The sequence below is a fragment of the Oculina patagonica genome, chromosome 7, assembly GCF_052425735.1.
Source record: "Oculina patagonica isolate OP01 chromosome 7, crgOcupat, whole genome shotgun sequence".
In the NCBI taxonomy this organism is placed as follows: domain Eukaryota; kingdom Metazoa; phylum Cnidaria; class Anthozoa; order Scleractinia; family Oculinidae; genus Oculina; species Oculina patagonica.
This window is the reverse complement of record NC_135764.1, coordinates 8,786,245-8,805,938: the sequence shown is the minus strand read 5'-3', so window position 1 is coordinate 8,805,938 and position 19,694 is coordinate 8,786,245. Positions and strand designations below refer to the sequence as shown.

Here is a 19,694-nt window from a genome sequence, read left to right as displayed (position 1 = left end):
AATAGGGGTACGCAAATCCTCTGATCTTTGTTGTTTGTTTGTCTGTTTGTTTGTTTGTGGCATGGTTTTAATGCATCTGACTGTAGATGCTTATTTTTTAATCCCGATTTTTATGCCGATTTCTAACGACGTTCTCTTGTTTATAGGAATGTAATGTGACAGCATTATATAACAAGATTATAGATCATTTGAGTCTCGCCCCCCCCCCCCCCCAAAAAAAAAAAATAAAAATAAAAATGAACAATTACTCGTGTATTCAACGAACTGCGCCAGAAAAACCGACTCACTGCCGACTTACGAATTTAAAGCAGTGATATGTATACTTTGAAAAGATATGGACCATGTTCGATTCTCAAGAGGAAACTGAGATGAAAAAACTTTTACGAATACTCAGGAGCTCTCAGGGAAATAGTGCCAAGTGCAGAAAATGATTTTTTTTTTCTTATTATTATTTAGAACACACATATATAAATCATATATGGCTTCATGTAGGCCACACGCAGCAGTCAACGCTCACCGCTTCCAGAGCACAAAAAATCGTGGATTCAACCAAATCTAGTTGTTGTTATATAGTTTGTCTTGTTTTGTTTTGTTTTTTGTTTGTTTGTTTTTCAAGCCTCGGCAAAGTACAGTAATTAATTTGACTGTCTAAAAATGGGGCAAGAGGCACTGCATTTTCCCTTGAGAACTACGAAATATTAAAATATAGAATATCTTACACTCGCTTCAAAATCGGAAAACAATGGTCTACAATTTCAACAGGAAGTGCGTTCGTAGCTTGCGCAGTTGATGGAATTCGTCTGAAGTCAATATCGCCTACAAAGATCAAGTAATCTTGGCTTTTTATTAGGATATTATAAACCACTATCAACTTGCGTTTTAGGCTTTAATATACTGAGAATAGAAAATAATGAAGCAGGAGTGTTTGAGTTTTTATCCACTCTGATAGGACCTAACAGCAATGCGTGACTCAAAACTGACATCTGTAACATAATATAATAGCGTTTAAATAAAACCTGGCTATCTGCTCGGAAATTTTCATAGGTCACGTCCACTGTACAGCTGTCGAGCTATGAGTGATCGCTCCTCGCTTCTCCGCAACAAAAAGTATCCCAAAGCCCTGGGCTACTCCACGTTTGATCCTGGAGGTTCTACAGACAGTGGGCTTTCAAATAGTACAGGCGAGAGAAGTTCAAGGGCAAATGGGTTTGCTTATGCTTCGGCTGTTGAAGACGCCAGGGAAAGGGTTTCGATTTCTTGGGAGAACATTCAGGTATTTGTAGAGCAGCCTGGGCCTTCCTTCCTGAAGCGATTGTGTTTTGGAACAAAGGAGAACGAAAGACCGACGAACAAGCAAGTTTTGTTTAATGGTAGGTGAATTTTTAAAATATTTTTCAAATTCAAACTTAAAATGATCGCGTGAGTCTTCGGTTGTGAAATCAGCAAAAGCTTCACCATGGACGGATTTCTATTTTTTTAACCTTCGTCTGACCGCTTCGCAGAGTCTTTATTTTCTTTATTTATACAAGAAACAGAGTGCAAAATCTTGGAAAATAGCACCTCAAAATTTCGTTTTGCCTTCTTGTCGATGTTCTATTTTGAGTATCACTACAAACAGACTCTCGGGTCAGCTTGTCACGTGACTCGCATGCTTTATCCTGTAAGATGATCCTGATGCCTTCTTTCCCCACCACTTTTACCGGTCACGAACATTTTAACTTTTTCAACATTTTAACGTTTTTGAAAATTTAACTTTCTTTAATTAGTTAAAATGTTCAAAATTTAACATGGAAAGCAACAGTTAAATACTGCCTGTTTACTATAAAACGAATTTAGGGCCATGATTCACACGTCAAAAAGATTTCCTTTCCAATTTTTAAAGGGCTATTTTGAAAGCTTTTCATGAAATGTTTACCACACGAAAATAATCCTCTTCTCTTTGGAACATTCGCTAAATTATTTATTACAGTCAATTCATTGAATGCAGTCGCTCTCCAATATGTAGATTGCTGACTTGTCTCCAGTCGTCTTCATATAGCATGCGGCAAAGGGAGAAAAGCGCCAGAGGTGGGGGAGCAGGGTATGATTCCCATCTCACCTTGCGCTCCCTTTCTCGGTACCAATCTCTCCTTGCGCTGTATGAAGACGACAGGGGACGAGTCAGTGTAGATTGTTAGTCGGTGAGCCCATTCTCGTCCCCAAAGCCCTTTCGTTTCTCTTAGCCGGCTGGGCCTTGGCACGAGGAAAACGAAGGGCTCTGGGGACACAGAATTTCCAGTCCTAGATTCTAGGACTTCCGGTCCTCATGTATGCAGTCATGACGTTTCAAAAGAATGTATGAGAGAGTCGTTTGGTTTTCGACTTCCGTTTAGGAATTCTTTGTTCCAAACAGCCAATCAAAAAAATTCGAATTAACCCTATTCAGACCGGCGGGGAGGGGGGGGGGGGGGGGGGGGCTTTTGAGGCCCGCGTTGACTTTGAACTTTTATAACTTTTTTTAGATTTAACCAAACGCTGCCAAACTTTCTGAGTTTTCCTAAAATTTATCTGGCAACAATTTGGTAGGGTTGGATGATGTGTCAGGAACTTGACATCACCATCCCAAATTTGTAATTTTGCGTATTTCTGTTAATAAAAATCAACTTAAGTGGAATTATTTTTACGTTTTTACAGGTTTAAAGCACATTTTTATTCATTTTGAGTACTTTGCAGTGATTTTGGGTGGTTTTCTGGCATTTTGGAAAAATTTTGAAATCTAAGATGGCGGATCCAAGATGGCGACTGTTTTGACATCATGATGTAATTGTCACGTGATGTGACGTCATCATCCCACGTGACGTAAACCAAAAGGAGTTTCGAACATACAATACATCCTATAAGTTTCATGGTGATTGCTTAAATATTCTGGAAGTTACATGGGGGGACGGAAGCCCCCCCCCCCCCCCCCGCGGTCTGAGAAGGTCCAAAAAAGCCCGGTCTGAATAGGGTTAATTCAAAAATCCTATGTCCCCAGCTGCCCAGAGCCCTCCGTTTTCTCGTGCTAAGTCGGCTAAGAGAAACGAAAGGGCTATGGGGACGAGAATGCGGTGAGCACAGCCACAGCTATAAACCGTCATCTTAATTAAAGCTAAACAGTGACTCTTCACACTCAGTAAGTAAACTAATGAACGGTTTTTTTTTTTCTTTTTTGGCTTGTGTAGTAAGTGGAAACGTAGAAGCTGGTACTTTATTGGCTGTCATGGGTGCAAGGTGAGGCTAAATGTATCAATTTGCTATTTACATCTAATCTGATCTATCTACATCTAACTTTTTTGCAGGAGCTGTCTAGGGACTGCAAAAAAGTTACAAAATCATCGACGTTGATTCCAAATTGTAAAGAAAAATAGATAAACATAGAAGTTTGATGAAATCGACAATACTTCGAAACAGTAGCCTCCTTTGAACGCTGCCCGTTTCATCAGCGAAATTTCACTGGCAAAATTTGATTCAAGTCTTAATATTTCCGGTCAAAATAGGGGGTGGTGGAGAACGAGTCCCCTCCTGTCCCTCTCCCTGTTATAATTACGAGCCTGTGTTATTGTTTCTTCAGTCGTCAATGTCAAGCTCGTACCCGAGAATTTCCCACGAAAAAGGGAAACACCCTGGCAACGAGGTTCGTCGATGTTGGGGTTGACCGGGGCTGTTACTGTCGATGCTGTCTTTTGTATCGTGGTTGATTTTTACAGTCGATTCTCGTTATAGCGGACACGCTCGGGACGTCGTTTAGTGTCCGTCACAGCGAGAGTCCGTGATAGCGGGAGTCATTTCCAGTCAAACCTCTTTCGCCTGGGATCTGAATTTTGTCCGTACAAGCGAGTTTCCGTAATAGCGGGGTGTCCGCAAGGCAAGAGTTGACTGTATATGCAACCCAGTAGGGGTTCTTTAGTTGAATTACAAGAAATTGCAAGTAATTCCTTTTGAGAACCCCTTGCACACTTCGTAGTAAGTAAATTATCTGCATATTTTTCAATCTATTTTTTTTTTTGTTTTCCCCCCTCCATAGCGGGGCCGGTAAAACCACTTTGATGAATGTCCTAGCTCATCGTAACATCAATCAGATGGACGTGAGAGGTACTGTGGAGGTTAACGATCGACCAATTGGAACAGAGATCACTTCCATGTCCGCTTACATTCAACAAGAAGATATCTTCGTCGGATCGCTGACTGTTAGGGAACATTTAATTTTTCAGGTGAGTAATGATGTCCCTTTGTTCGAACTAGGGCTGGGTATAGGCAATGGAGGATGTAGGGAGTAGTTTAGCAACTTGAATTTAAAGCGTGTAGGACGTCTGCCTCATTCTGCCTACTCTCAATCCTTCAGTCTTCCATTTTTTGCTGAATTAGGTTTTTCTTATTTTACAAAGGGTTAGTGATCCTTAGCGAATCTCCCACCTTAAGCAAACTCTATTTTGAAAAACTACAATGAAAACGGACACTAAACATTAAAAAAAAAAGCGTTTTGAGCGGTTTTCAATTGAATTTCTAAAGATATCTGCAATTGCTTTTCTTTTTTTTTTCTTTTTCTTCTTATTTTTTTCTTTTCCTTTTCTGGGCTTTTTCCCCCTTTTTTTTTCCTACGTTCTGTGGTGACTCGACCAATCAAAAACAGGCAAGATTAAACCAATCGCATCTCAGTAAGACGCGTTTTCACGCGCTTGGCGCTAGTTTTGGTTTTATTGCCTCGAGTTCTCGTTGCTTAATTGCTTTCTTAATGCAAGTTCAGACTCGTGCCCAGTCCCTACTTTGTCACGCTACTGTTTTCGAGAGTGGATTTAGTGTGTGGGAATTCCTTTCTGAGTCATGTCCGTATGTTTTCTGCTTTTGTTTTTTTTTCCTGCTCCCTTCCCATCACTCATCGCGTGCCACGTTTTAATCGATCCCAATCTTCCCTAACCTGAGAATCAAATAAATAGCAATGTTTCATTTTGACTTTTCAAGGCTTTTCTACGCATGGACAAAAAAGTTCCTGATGATCAGCGGATAGGACGTGTCGAGGAAGTGATACTTCAGGTATGTTGCATCAATCGTCCAGGTATTTCTGCTTACAAAACATAGCAACGCCTTAGAATACAGATAAATATACGAACTTGCTCAGCTTCGACGTCAAAATGTAAAAAAAAATGATCCTTACCCAGAATTATTCGGAAAGAAGACCCAAACATTTTGTTGCGGCGTTCGGCCTTCTACACAAGGGATATAGGGTAACCGCGACTAGGCTCTTACCGATAGTGCTCGTAAAAAAAGCATAAAATGCTTAAAGCAGTGCTTGTTTTTTGCCAAAAAAGTGCTAAAATAATGCTAATTTTTTTTAAAAAAGTGCTCGTGGGTTACATAAAAATGCTTACTTTTTTCCATTTTTTTTAAACATATAATATTACATTTTTCAGTTTTTCAGTTACATTTTTCATTTTCTGACTTGGCTGGCTGACTTTCATTGTTCCTCGATGACAACGTGGATGACGTCATCTTTGGAGTGTGACGGACTGGGTTTCTAGATGGCAACCGCTGACCTATCAAACCTATTCCCCAGGCCTCCACGGCTCCTTTGACTAAAATGAGAGCAAAATGCATCTGGGAGGCTTTGGACGCCATAAATAAAGTCAGACTGTGCTTTTTAACACAACATTATACAAATAATCAGTGGAAAATCAAAAATAATGCTAGCAGTGCTTTTTGGGATAAAATGTAAAAGAAAATGCTCGCGAAGCCAAATAATGCCAAAGAAAGTGCTAGCGCTATCGGTAAGAGCCTACACCCAAGATTTCTTCTCTGAACTGCTTTTGAGAGAGCAAGACTTGAATTTTCGAACACAGAACCGGCAGCCTGAAAAATCATCATGTGGTATTTGTGCCTTTATTATAACGTAACCAATCTTTTCAATTGACTTTTTGGGAACATCAGAAGAAAAGGAAAACAAAACTGGGAACACCGGTATAAAAACATATATTAGGGAACAGGGCACACCAAAATCAAGGCAATACTTTTAGGGAATACGGAAAAACGCGGAAACGTTCGTTGTGAACAAGGAAACATCCCCTCGGGGCAGGCCCTCTGTTGTTGACTAACATCGGGGTCCATTTCTTCCTCTTTTTAGCTTGGCCTGACGAAGTGCGCTGACTCATACATAGGAATACCAGGGAGGATGCGAGGGATCTCGGGAGGAGAAATGAAGAGACTGTCGTTTGCTTCCGAGGTACAATATATTCATGTATCATGTCATCAAGGTCGTACTATTTATAGTCTGAACATGATGTGATGTGGTTTGCTTAATTTTCAAGGTTTCATGTAATATTTGCCAGGTCATCACAGATCCTCCACTGCTGTTTGCTGATGAACCAACTTCCGGTCTTGACTCATTCATGGCTCAGAGTTTAATCGCAGCACTGCAGCAGTTAGCAGAACAAGGAAGAACCATAATTTGTACGATTCATCAACCTTCGTCACAAGTGTACGCCATGTTTGACAGGTAAAATCCTGGCTAGCGCTAACAAAAATGATACAGCCAAAGTGCTGTATCTTTTCTTCCCTTATACATAACTGTAAATAAATATTAATGTGAGCTAATTATTAAGGGTTTATTTTCTCTACCAAGTATTCTGTTACTGGCTGAGGGAAGAACAGCTTACATGGGGTCAAGAGCTGACGCCATCCAGTATTTTGACAGGTAAGGGTGTATATGTATTTTCAGTTTTCAGTGTGCCTGCTTCAGGAAGATTTCATTTACTCTAAATCTAGCAAAGAGATGGAAAAAACCTTGCTGAATTTCCCATCCAGCCAACTTTTTTTTCAATTAATTTTTAAACGTTCAAAACTCCGTGTAATCTTACACCTGAACATGAATGGTCTCAAAATTGATAAACTTTAAAATCAATCGCGCACTCTCTTTTTGATCATACTGCCCTTTTCCTGCTGTAATTGACATGAGCAAATGACGGGTCTCTACAGAAGACCTATTTATATCAAGCCAAGATGTGTCTTGAATGGGCTGGTTAAGGTAATTTTCCCCATAGCGCAACCACACGAGCTTAAGTTGAACACTCTCTAGACTGTCCAATTGGACCATAAATTTATTTTACTCTTTCCGTTTAATTTCGACAGCTTGGGATATCCTTGCCCCGTCAACTATAACCCTGCTGACCACTTTGTTCATACGTTGGCAATTGTTCCTGGTAATGAGGAAAACTGCCGCAAGAGAGTCCAGGTTAGATGTCTAGTGTTTTACGGAATATAAAACGAGACGGTGGCCTAATGGTTAGTGCTCTGGACTCTCGATCCAGCACTCCGAGTTCCAGCCTTGGCCGGGCACTACGTCGTTGTTCTTGGGCAAGCAACGTTACTCTTATAGCGCCTCACTTCAACCAGGTGTATAAATGGGTAACGGCGAATTACATGCTGCGGGTAACCCTGCGGTGGAGTAGCATCCAGTGTATTGGGGGGGGGGGGGGGGGGCTACGGATACCGGGATAAGCGCCGGCGTGATGGAACAGTTGGCTATGGAATAGTTGGCTCGAACGCAGACTCAACCTTTTATTTTAAACCGCACCAAAGCATAAGTCAATTGTAGGGCGAGGCTGATTTGGCAGAGGAGCAAATTAAAGTTCAAATAATATTTCTTTCATTTAGAGCTAAGTGCCGTCAATTTTCTCTCTAATATAATACGCACGCAGAATGGGCTGGATTTATCACAATATAATGTTTACTGGAAGTACAGTGTTATCGAAGCAAATCTAGTCTTGTCGAGAAGATTATTGATTTTTTTTTTCCTAACTTCAACTATGTTTATTCAGGACATCTGTGATGTGTACAGTGCACACGAAGCAGAAGTCACCGAGCCGGAGACTAGAGAGAGACAGGCGAGATTCCAATACTTCGAATTATTTTAGTTAATCTAACTAAGTAATTTACTTGGGTTTTGATATAGGTTGTTAATTGAAATAAAAGAAATAGGTACAGGGAATAACAAGAAATGAAAATACCCCAAATTTTTCAAAAAGAGACTGATTTAGCAAATTAAACTAGGCCAATAATGGCGAATCAAACGAAAGAAAGATCATAAGATAGACATATATTTGACAGATTTTATAACGTAGACTAAAGGGGAGTTTTATTTGCCTTTTTTAAAAAAAATAAAAACAGTATCGATAAAGAAAGTTTTATTTTAACTTTTATTTGAAACTTTGTTCTCCTAGGACTCTTTTAAGGATGATGTTCACGCACTGTCTCGTTCACCGTAAGATTCCCTTGTCTATTTATTGTCACCGTACAATTCGCACTTTAATCAGTTGGACATCATCCCGATTTTGGAACAGCTTTCATTTAATTATCAGGCTCTGTACTCTAAGTGAGAGTAAAACCCTTAATTAGAGCGGTTTTCACTTGAGTGTCGGTGACTTACGCACGCTCCTCGTCCCCCCTCCCTACACTCTATACTACAGGCCGACTCGACTCGACCGAACTTCCACCACATCTCCCCTCCAGTGAGAAACAACTGGGTCATCATTCGCCTCCACAAGAACGCCACTCTGGTCCTACCACATACTGTCTAACAAACCAACGGCAAACCTACGCAACAAAAACAACAACCATACAAACAACGTACAAACAACAACACCCCACCACACCCCACGAGACCGCGCTCATTGGTTCGTGAAGAGGCCCGTCTCCCTCGGTCCGCGGTCCGGTCTCGGGTCGGTCGGCTGTCTATTATTGTGTAGAGATCGGCGCGATCTGTGGAGGGTCTCTGTGCTACTGGGCGCGACGAGAGACGAGCGCGGGAGTGTCACTGGGCTCCGATAGTTTTTTCGGACTTTGGGGGGAAAACATAGGTTCTAGGCAGGAAGATGCCAGTGCGCGCGGTTTTTATCCTTCTTAATTGCGTTTGCTTTGGTGCATACTACGATCGGTGATTGGTTAAGCGCCTCGAAACATCTGATGCTCCGCACTTTTTCCCCGCTGCGTTTGATTGGTTCATGTGTCTTTTCTTTGTGTTGGCAGAGTAAACTTTGGTTTGGACACTCAATTGAAAACTGCTCTATAACAACAATTTCTGCATGACTGGTAAAGAAACAGAATGCTTTGCTGATACTTTCGGAAACATGCAGTTTATTGCTTCGGGGAGAGCAGCTATTTTTTGCGTGTGGTTTCATGCCGATGGCATAGCCCCATAGTAATCCATATCAGTCTTATTAGAGAGCTTAAGGAGGCTCGATGTAGTTTTTTTTTAGCCCTAGGGTGGTCGTTTTAAAAATGAAAATTATCTAGGAAGCCGATGTTCGATTTTTGCCAAAATACACCATAATGATCAAATATGACCAAAGTTTATTTTTTTACTGGTCACTTAGTCACAAAGGTTACCATAGCAACGATTGTTGATTCCTTTTGTTTTAAAACAAGCCTAATTTTCTCAAAATCTAGATTGACTTTTGGTATTCATTTTTTGATATGTTAAAGATTAGTAGATTAACTAGTAAATGATAAATATGGTAAATTTTAAGCTCGGTAATAAATAATGAAGATGAAGTATTCAACATGACACGAGCACGGGACAAAGAAAAATTCTGAGTCCCCGACGGGAATCGAACCCATGGCCTCCCAGATACCGGTTGGGCGCTCTAACCAACTGAGCTACGAGAGACTCGTTGTGAGCTGGGCCATTTAACTAGGTTAATAAGTGACACGCGTCCTGCATACTGCTAGGATCAGCAATGTCGAATTCATCAAGTTTGCAGTAAATAATAAAGATGGTAAATTTTAAGCTCCGTAATAAATAATGAAGATGAAATATTCAACATGACACGAGCACGGGACAAAGAAAAATTCTGAGTCCCCGACGGGAATCGAACCCATGGCCTCCCAGATACCGGTTGGGCGCTCTAACCAACTGAGCTACGAGAGACTCGTTGTGAGCTGGGCCATTTTCCTAGGTTGATAAGTGACACGCGTCCTGCATACTGCTAAGATCAGCAATGTCGAATTCGTCAAGTTTGTATTAAATAATAAAGATGGTAAATTTTAAGCTCGGTAATAAATAATGAAGATGAAGTATTTAACATGACACGAGCACGGGACAGAATTTTAGAAAAATCTGTCCGAACGTTTTCAAGTAAATCAAGCATGAAATTTTCAGAAACATTTTGTTTTAATGTGAAATAGGTGCTTTTAAATTGTTTCGTAGTATTTGAACGCAGTTATTCAAAATGGAATATAAATACTTACACCATCAAAGACCATTAACTAAAAGCAAGAGAGTTTTTCTTTAATTTGTTTAAATATATCGACTGCTAATTGTAGGCGGAAACTACAAGAAGTTACAAAAAACTTCACTCTTGATTAACTCTAAAACGCTCTTACATATTTTTCTGAAATTTTGTCTACAGGTAGACAATCCACTGTACGTTAACATATCAAAAAATAAATACCAATTGTCAATCTAGATTTCGAGAAAATCAAGCTTCTTTGAAAACAAAAGAAAACGACAATCGTTGCTATGGCAACCTTTGTGACTAAGTGACCCGTAAAAAATTAAACTTTCGTCATGGTGTATTTTGGCAAAAATCGAAAATTATCTTCCTAGATAGTTTTCATTTTCAAAACGACCACCCTAGGGCTAAAAAAACTACATCGAGCCTTCTTAAGCAAACTACAACGACAAGGTGCATGAACGAGAACGACCGAAGAAAAGGTAAGAGCAGACAATAACTCTGTAGGTGCGTTTTGCATCTTGGTACATTTCATGGCCGTTCTCTACAAAACAAAACGTGAAATGACGTAATTCTACGTATCTTGGAGAACGTGAATGATGACGGTAAAATTTTCGTGTTTCTATTTAGGGTTGAACGCTCTCTTTACATATTCTGCCGGAGCAAGTTCCTAAACCAATAGATACACTGAATTGATTGATTGATTGATTGATTGATTGATTGATTGATTGATTGATTGATTGATTGATTGATTGATTACGTATGGATAATCGCGAAATTCTAGAATACAAAATAAGTTCATTTTTCACTAGGCGCTGTGCTGGGCGTCACCGTTGTTGCTGCTTTATCTATCGTCTTATTTGGCGAATTGGATATTTGCCCTAAATTGTCCGTATGAAAACGTGTCTATCCCGGAACTGCGACAAGCTTGCATTTTCCTCAGTTAACTTGATATTCGCTTTTTATGTTGTTTTAGGTACAAAGCTTCTTGGTGTAGACAGTTTCGTTCCGTTCTCTGGCGATCTTGGCTTACCAATAAACGAGATGTAGTCATTTTGAGAATTAGACTCTTCCAGTGTTTAGTAAGTGCCATTATCCAAATTATTATTCAAAACTCGTCTTTCATTTACTTCCCAGCCGGAATTTCTAAAATTGCCTTTTATTTTTATGATATTTTTTTTATTATTATTAACTTTTGTAAATGATAAACAATCTGTACCTCTAACATTTTTCGACATTTTCCTCAAGTTTGTAGGCCTTATTACAGGAGTAATCTACTTCCAAACAAGCATTGACCAAGATGGTGTTTATAACCTCTATGGGGCATGTTTCTTTTTATGCACTACCGCCACCTTCGCCAACATCGGAGCAGTTACATTTGTAAGTGTAACCCTAATAGTAAACCCTTCGTTCATTCGTTCGTTCGTTCGTTCTTCCTTCCTTCCTTCCTTCCTTCCTTTCTTTCTTTCTTTCTTTCTTTCTTTCTTTCTTTCTTTCTTTCTTTCTTTCTTTCTTTCTTTCTTTCTTTCTTTTTCTTTCTTTCTTTCTTTCCTTCTTTCTTTTTTCTTTCCTTCTTTTGTTCTTTCTTTCTTTCTTTCTTTCTTTCTTTCTTTCCTTCTTCCTTTCCTTGCTTCTTTTCTTCCTTCCTTTCTTTCTTTCTTTTTTTCTTTCTTTTTTTCTTTCTTTCCTTCTTTCTTTCCTTCTTTCCTTCTTTCTTTCTTCCTTTCTTTCTTTCTTTTTTTCCTCTTTTTCTTTTTTTTTCTTTCTTCCTTTCTTCCTTTCTCTCTTTCTTTTTTTCTTCTTTTTTTTTCTTGAATTAATTCCTCTGTTTTTTTTGGTTGGTTGGTTGCTTGTTTTTAGTGTATATTTAAAAATCAGATATAAATATACTAATTCATTCATTCATTCATGCATTCATTTATTTTTATTTATTTATTTATTTATTTATTTATTTATTTATTTATTTATTTATTTATTTATTTATTTATTTATTTATTTATTTACCTGTCTGTTACTTTGTTTGCCTGTTTTTATCAGACATTCCCTGTAGAACGTACTGTGTTTTTACGAGAACACCACAACAGAATGTATCGAACAGATGTTTACTTTTTGGCCAAAACCATTGCCGAGGTAAGTACCCGGTAAAAAAAATTACGCTATCACACGGTAGCGGGAAGATATGGGGTTTTTTTTATTGGACAGTCAGACAGACAGACGGACAGGCAGACAGTTTTTTTTTAACTCGACATTCCTTTATTTCATGTAATTACAGGGAATTGGTTTCCAAGAAAAAAAAAGTGGATCGAAAATTGTATACAAACAATCATTGAAATCGTATACGACAGAAATAAACAATAATAAGCTAGGAGACTGATAGTCAAAGTTTCCAGGTTAGGTAGCTCACTTGGTTTGACGAGAATATTAACCAGTTAATGTTTGATCGTACTTCTCTTTTTCAATTGTAGACTCCGCAGTTTTTTCTTGGTGCGTTCCTTTTAGTTACCGTTGCCTACTGGATGATCGGTGAGTAGCATAATAAAGAAGCTAGCTACGCAGGAAACACTATATTTGGTAATATGTGACACAAAATGAAACAGCTATACCAGACATGCTCCAAAACAGTCTTATTATCTTCTCAAAACAGGAACAAATCTAAAACAAATTATGGAAAATTTAATATTCGATTTCAAGGCCCTAAGATATTGAATGCTATTAATTATGACATAAAGCACTTGTCTATATATTTCGTTATTCAAAGACAAACTGAAACAGAACTTTCTCTAGAGCTTCTAGTCAGCTCTTCCACTACGATTATACCAAGTTTTTTTGCAATGTCCTACCATCTGGTGTACATTTCAGTTTGATATGTTCTTACATTGACATATATCTACTTTTTTTCTCTTTAATGTTAAAGTTTACTGCTGTAAGTTTTGGCTTCCTTTTTTTCTCTATTTAACAATTAGATTATGAGCTCACGATTTCAATGAAGTGACAGTTCTGTAAAACAACAGCAACCAGGGAAATCAGCCTTGTTACTAGCTAGTTTTATTTTTACGTTCTTATGTTCCCTTTTTTCTTCAGGACTGCGAACCGACGTGCTCAGGTTTCTTATCGCGTATGGAATACTAACCTTAGTTACCATGGCAGCGGTCTCATACGGTTTGTCAACTAATTTTTTGTTTCGTTTTTTCTTCTATTGCAAATTGTTTCATTGACAGCTACAAGTCTCACTACACTTCTTAAGGAACAGGAATTGCTAAAACTCTAAAATGAGAAATACATCTACAGGGAAACCGGCCTTTGTGTAATGAATGTTCTCAAAACATGGAAAACGATTTCTGGAAATCCAGTAACTTGAAGCAGTACAAAACAAAGAAAACACAGTCATCTCTAAACTCGGTCGAGCAGTTGCAAAAAATATGCTCCCCCGACGCCCGACACCTCTATTTTATTGACAGCTCACTTGTTTCCATAGAAACCAGAACTCATATTATATTTACCTTTATAATACAGATCGGGCACATCTGTAATACGGACACTTGGCTCTGTCCCTATAGTGTCCGTATTAAAGAGACTAGCTGTATTTTGTTTTATATTTCAGCTTACGTCATATCGACATTGTCACCAACCGACTCAATTTCAACCGCGCTCTCCGGGCCGTTGACTCTGCCATTGTTAATTCTTGGTGGTTTCTTTGTTGAAAACACGTGAGTAGACGAGTGTAAATTAAAGGAGGCATGGTGAAAAACTCTTAAAATGAATATCAGTGAGACTTGATGTAAACACTCATATTCTCATATTATACAGAGAATGAAGAAGCAATTGGTAATGGTCTATTGGGCTCGATTGCGGACTCAGTGGCTGCTAAATACGTCTTAAACTGTGGCCTGCCGTGTGCGGGGCTTTTTATTGCAAGAAAATAATAATTTCACGCAAAATCGTGCATTCTTAAAGGTCGTTCATCAATCCAAATATTGTATATGACAATTCATACATGGACTATTGTTTTTCTTTACTTTTTAGACAAGAAATAAGTAACGTTATGTTTCACTAGTCACGAAGTGTAGGTGATCGAAAATAAATATACAACTTTGAAACACAATACAAAAAAGAAAAGTTCGTGTACATAGTAAACACGGATTCAAATAGATTCAGATTCAGATTCAGATTTTATATTTCACACTATATATTACTGGATTCAAAACTCCGTCATTTTACAAGTTTCTTTAACTTTGCGCACTTTAAATTTCTTTTCGCTTGCGTTTTATTAGGACTATACCAGATTGGCTGTTCTGGTTGAAGTATCTGTCTTGGTTTAACTACGGATTCGAGGCCCTGGTTGTTAATCAATGGGACAACTATGGCAATATAAGTATGATATTTGAATTTGAATTTAAGTAAATATTTAACATAGCCAGAGAATTTTAAATAAGTACAGTAGAATCCCGATTTTGTCGAACTCTCGGTTTCTCGAAACTTACGATATCTCAAACCAATTTTCGTTTTCCTTGAATAGTACTTCTTTATAATTTTACCCCTTAATTTCTCGAAGCAAGTTTCGTTTCCCCGGCTGGAGGTTCGAGAAGTAGGGAATCTGTGTGTGCTATCAAATGGAGAAGAGTGGAATTAGGAAAAAATTACACGTTGATTTTATCACAATTCTAAACGAATTTGAAGCATTCGAGCAAAAACGTTAACTGCGTAGCTTTAAGCTTCTTCATGCTTCTTGTTTTAGAGTATGCCAATTATTTAAAAACTGCAAAGACAAATCCAGGATTTGTGGGAGAGGTTGCCAACAAACAGTCGTGCAGATCCAATTTCCTGAAACTCGCGAACATTTGATCAGATAGCACACAGCAAAGGAAAACAAAAAAATATTTATATCGACTTGATTACTTTATAGAGCGTTGAGAACAGTTCACTAGCGATTTGTTACTGACGTGTACTGTAAATCAAGTGATAATATATGAGTAACTTTTTTTTTATATCTTTTCTTTTGCAAAGCTTGTACCGAATCTAGTAATGCACGTTGCATTTATAATGGCAACGAAGCTATCGAAAACCGCGGTTTAAAAGAGGTTGGTATTTAAGTACGCTCTTGCAAAATCGTTTGACTTCCAATCAGGACATGCCCATCGAAATTTCATGGGTTCACAATTCCCCTGGATGTTCTTTAATTACATACATTCCACGAAGGCCAAAGTGCAAATTTGACAAATTTCCACCCAAAAAAAAAGAAAATGTGCAATATAACATATAACCACTTACTCGGCAGCTTTCATTTAATAATGGATACATACACCTTGAAGAAACGTTGACCATGTGAAAAGCATAACCCATGAACGGTATGACCTAATTGCGGGTAGACAGCCTTGGAAAGCTTAGTCAGTTTATTGATAATCAAAATATTTCCTTCTTTGAAAGCCAAAAGAATCTGTCTTATTATCATGTTTATTCTGTCAAAGACGACGATTATTATTATTATTTCGAATTCCCAGTTAACATTGGAGTCGCATCCTTCATGGTTTATACTTTTCATGGGTCAACGATTCTTCAATTAGGTGTATACTAGAGTTTCATCCAAAGCTAGATTCATTTTGTTTGACATGGCATTGCCATATAAAAGAATAGCGCAAAAGTCTTTATTAGTGTGGTCATATACTAGGGTTTCATCCGCAAACTTTTAAGATAGAGCCCCCTTGCACACAGCATGATAAAGAGTACCGCGCGAAAGTGATGTTCAGAAGCCTTCATTTAAATAGACCTTTTCATGGTTCTCGACGCCTTCTTGACGGGCAGGCAACGCGGTTAGAAATTACAGTGTTTGAATGGGAATCCGACGGCAGATTTTTTTTTCAAAAAGTTGAATTCTGTACAACTTTTGAATCGTCAGATACTAGGCAAAATGTTTTATTCTCCAAGTTTGAAGAATGTTGGCTAGAAAGCGTTCAGTATGCTTTCAATTTCCCATACATTTGTCCATGAATTTTTCACCGCGAACCACGTCCATTTCCGGGCCACGTCCATTTCCGGAAGAAATATAAGCATATGTATGGAAATTTAAAACGTTATTCTAAATGATCGCTTTCTAGCCTAAGTTGTACAGAATTGATTCAATTTTCGAAACAATTATTTGCCGTCGGATTTCCATACAAACACTGTAATTTCTAACCACTTTGCCTACGCGTCAATTTTGCGTCGAAAACCGCGACAGGGTCAATGGACACACACCAGGATTCCATCCACACACAAACTCAAAAGTCTGAGACAACTTGTACACCATAACGTTAACGAACGCTATACTGCTTAAAAGCTTAATTTTGAACGTTCACATAGTAGAGCCTTATCCACAGATTTAATTTATAGCCTGTATCTCTAAATGTTGCACTTGATAGCATCCATTTAAATGCTATCACACAGAGCGGGTTTCATCCACAGATTTAAGTTAAACAACCTTAATTGTTCAGGATAATAAACAGTACTAACACGGAAAAACTGCTCAATAGCTACCGCCTTAATGTTCACAAACATAAGGGTTTTATCCACAGGATCATATAGTTGATGGATTGACTACAAAGTAAACATCAATATTTGAATTATTTTAATTGCATTTTTTTTTCGGCAGGAAAATCTACTGATTGACGTCTATGGGCTGTTGGCTTTAACGGTTGGATACCGTATCATAGCTTTCTTGTTTCTCTTAAGGACTGCTTTTAAGAAACCTTAAACTATAAGATTTCCCTTGGATTTAGAGAAATGACACCCATCCATCCTGGCCAGCAATAATCTTTAATGGAATGCTCTTTCTTGCTGCAACAACAACAACAACAGCAACAACAACAACAACAACAACAACAACAACAACAACAACAACAACAACCACGACAGATAACCAACAATGTAACGACGAACGTTTTCAAAAAGGTGCTGTCATGGATCACACAAAGGGCCGGACCGGTTTCAGAGACGTGTCAGCAGCGACATTTAGCAAGGACAACGATGTGCCTAGGGTCATGCTGCAGCAACGCGTACCTGAGAATTATTAGCACAGACGAGGAGATTGTCGCTGCTACATTTACATTTTTGTGCGTGTATATGTTATGATTTTGCCCCTGCTTAAAGGAGAAGTTCACTCCAGAATGGCCATTTATTTTCTTTAGGCCAATAAAAAGTTTACACAAAGATATGTTATTCTCCAAACTGGCAGCCTCCAACGTTCACTATAACCCTACGAAATCTTTCCCAAAACTCGACAACTGAACGCCGCCATCTTGGAGCTGGTAATGTATGCGTGACGTCAAAGAGCTCAGCCTTGGAGCTCTGTTTGAGCAAAATGGAGATGCACAAACAGGCATTTTGACAAACAAAAGCCACTACGAAGAAGCAATTGAGTTTTGAGCAAAATGGAGATGCACAAACAGGCATTTTGACAAACAAAAGCCACTACGAAGAAGCAATTGAGTTTTGAGTATTTAAATTTTCCCGCCTAACTTCAGGCTGAGCTCTTTGACGTCACGCATACATTACCAGCTCCAAGATGGCGGCGTTCACTTGTCGAGTTTTGAGAAAGATTTCGTAGGGTTATAGCGCACGTTGGAGGCTGAAATTTTGGTGGATAACATATCTTTGTATAAACTTTTTATTGGCGTAAAGAAAATAAATGGCAATTCTGGAGTGAACTTCTCCTTTAATGGAGCAACGTCACGGGGATTTCGCAGATTTTTGGTTTAAACTGCTCTGAAATTAGTGATAGGCAACTTAACCAATTAAAAAATTATGTTTGAACATCTAAAGGAAGTTATAACCTTAATTTGCGGAAAGAAATCAAGCTACGGCTATAAAAATCGATTTTTTTTTTGGAAGACGCGCGGAAACAACTTGAAAAAGTAAGCCTAACGTTTTCAAGTTGCAATCCATTTGAGCCATCCGCAGCCAAAGGTGCTCGTTAACAGTTTCAGTTCTCTAATATAGCAATTTTTTAATAAAAAGGGACTATTATTTTTAGGTTTCCTGCGAAACGAATATAAATTTTGGCTGTTCAAAACTCTGGTAAAATCCGCCGCTTTCCCTCGAAATGTTCGTGTGCGTGTCATGATTAACAGAGGCATTTAGCTGCAGGCTACAGAAGTATCAGCTGGTTTCTACACGTCTAAATTATAAAAGTGGTAAACTTCAAACTCGTCTTCGAGTATAAAAACGATTATTTTTGTAAGGAATAACTTAGGCTTTGTTCACACTTAGTGCCCGAGCACTGGTACTTGAGCTATGCAAAATTAAAATAGCGCTGTGTTCAGACACAGAAAACCAAAGTACCCGTACCTTTAAGTGCCTGAGTACAAGGTCGAGACGTTGTACTCGGGCACGGGCACCGTGCTCAAATTATGGCGTGGGTTCTTGAAAAAGTAGTATGTTCACATTGCTGCCCAGCGAGAATCGTACTCGGCCACCGTGTCCAGTCACCAAATGTGAACACAACCTTAGAAAATTATTCCTTGCCATGTAGTAATTTATTTGCATAATTTATGTATTTTGAATTGGTAATAAGAGCATGCTTTTCTTTAAACGGGTAACTTATATGATGAAAGTCTGGATGGGGTTTAGCTCATATGACGAATTAGTTGGAATTTTAACAATCAGCTGGGAAATGACGTTTTAATTTTTTTTTAATTGATAGCTTAGATAGAGATTTGCAAAATTTGCTGATAGCCAAGAAATGTGCTAAAATTTTAATCCAGCACCCTATCCAGACTCACACTTATCAGTGATGCGAAAAGAAACTATAATAAATACTGTGTTAGAGCTAAATAAACACTGTTGTAAGTTATTTGGTGCTCACTAACCAATAAACTTGATGTGATTTCTCGCCATACTTCTCTTGTTTGACTTAGGTTACGGCAGGCTCTATAGCTTTTTCAAGGCAAACGATAGGTAGATCGCAAACGAAAGCGTAGTCTAAAACGTAGGTCACTGGTTTAAGTCGTGCTACATTTACTGAAAATCAGTAGGGATCTGCTAGCCAAGGAAAAAGGGAACTACATTTCAGTCTCTTTTTCACAGTTTTATTCGACTGGTTTTCAGATTCTAGCCGTGAGTTCTCAGTATCGCTGCCGGCCCCAAGTTCGTCATCCTGAAATCCAGTGGATCCGGCCACCGTGATTATTAACCAAACTTACGTTAACTAATACCCGAGGCTTTACATTTCTTAAAAAAGAAAGATGATAAACTTCAATATCCAGGTTTAACTACTGTTTTGTTACTGTGATATACACATTTCCTCTTCGTGTCATTTAAGTGATTGCGTTACGTATTTTCTTTTTCAATAAGCCGTAGGTAGCGAGGAATCAAAAGCGCCAATTGGATCGGCTTCTGGTGTGACTGGGATCCTGGAGGTAGAGCAATAATCATGATTAGTGGATTCACCCGATATCCCAGTTAGCCATTTCCCTCGTTTAACAA

The 19,694-nt window shown here is 38.5% G+C and overlaps 1 protein-coding gene across 2 annotated transcripts; it reads left to right on the top strand.

Moving 5' to 3' along the window:
• Window positions 1-918: 918 nt before the first annotated feature.
• Window positions 919-19,107, top strand: LOC144659936 (protein white-like). 2 transcript variants are annotated; one of them, XR_013571994.1, is made up of 20 exons: window positions 919-1,370; window positions 3,201-3,249; window positions 4,043-4,229; window positions 4,978-5,049; window positions 6,134-6,232; window positions 6,339-6,505; window positions 6,632-6,703; window positions 7,138-7,240; window positions 7,827-7,892; window positions 8,229-8,269; window positions 11,215-11,320; window positions 11,487-11,618; window positions 12,276-12,368; window positions 12,704-12,761; window positions 13,320-13,397; window positions 13,840-13,945; window positions 14,510-14,610; window positions 15,243-15,316; window positions 16,864-17,365; window positions 17,935-19,107. XR_013571994.1 is itself a non-coding variant. In XM_078520467.1 (19 exons), exons 1-19 carry the CDS (start codon window positions 1,073-1,075, stop codon window positions 16,963-16,965), a joined length of 2,004 nt encoding a protein of 667 aa, XP_078376593.1. In that variant the 5' UTR covers window positions 919-1,072; the 3' UTR covers window positions 16,966-19,107. The 2 variants fall into 2 exon arrangements, 1 of the variants encoding a protein (XP_078376593.1); XM_078520467.1 differs by having other exon boundaries at window positions 16,864-19,107.
• The last annotated feature ends 587 nt before the right edge of the window (window positions 19,108-19,694 follow it).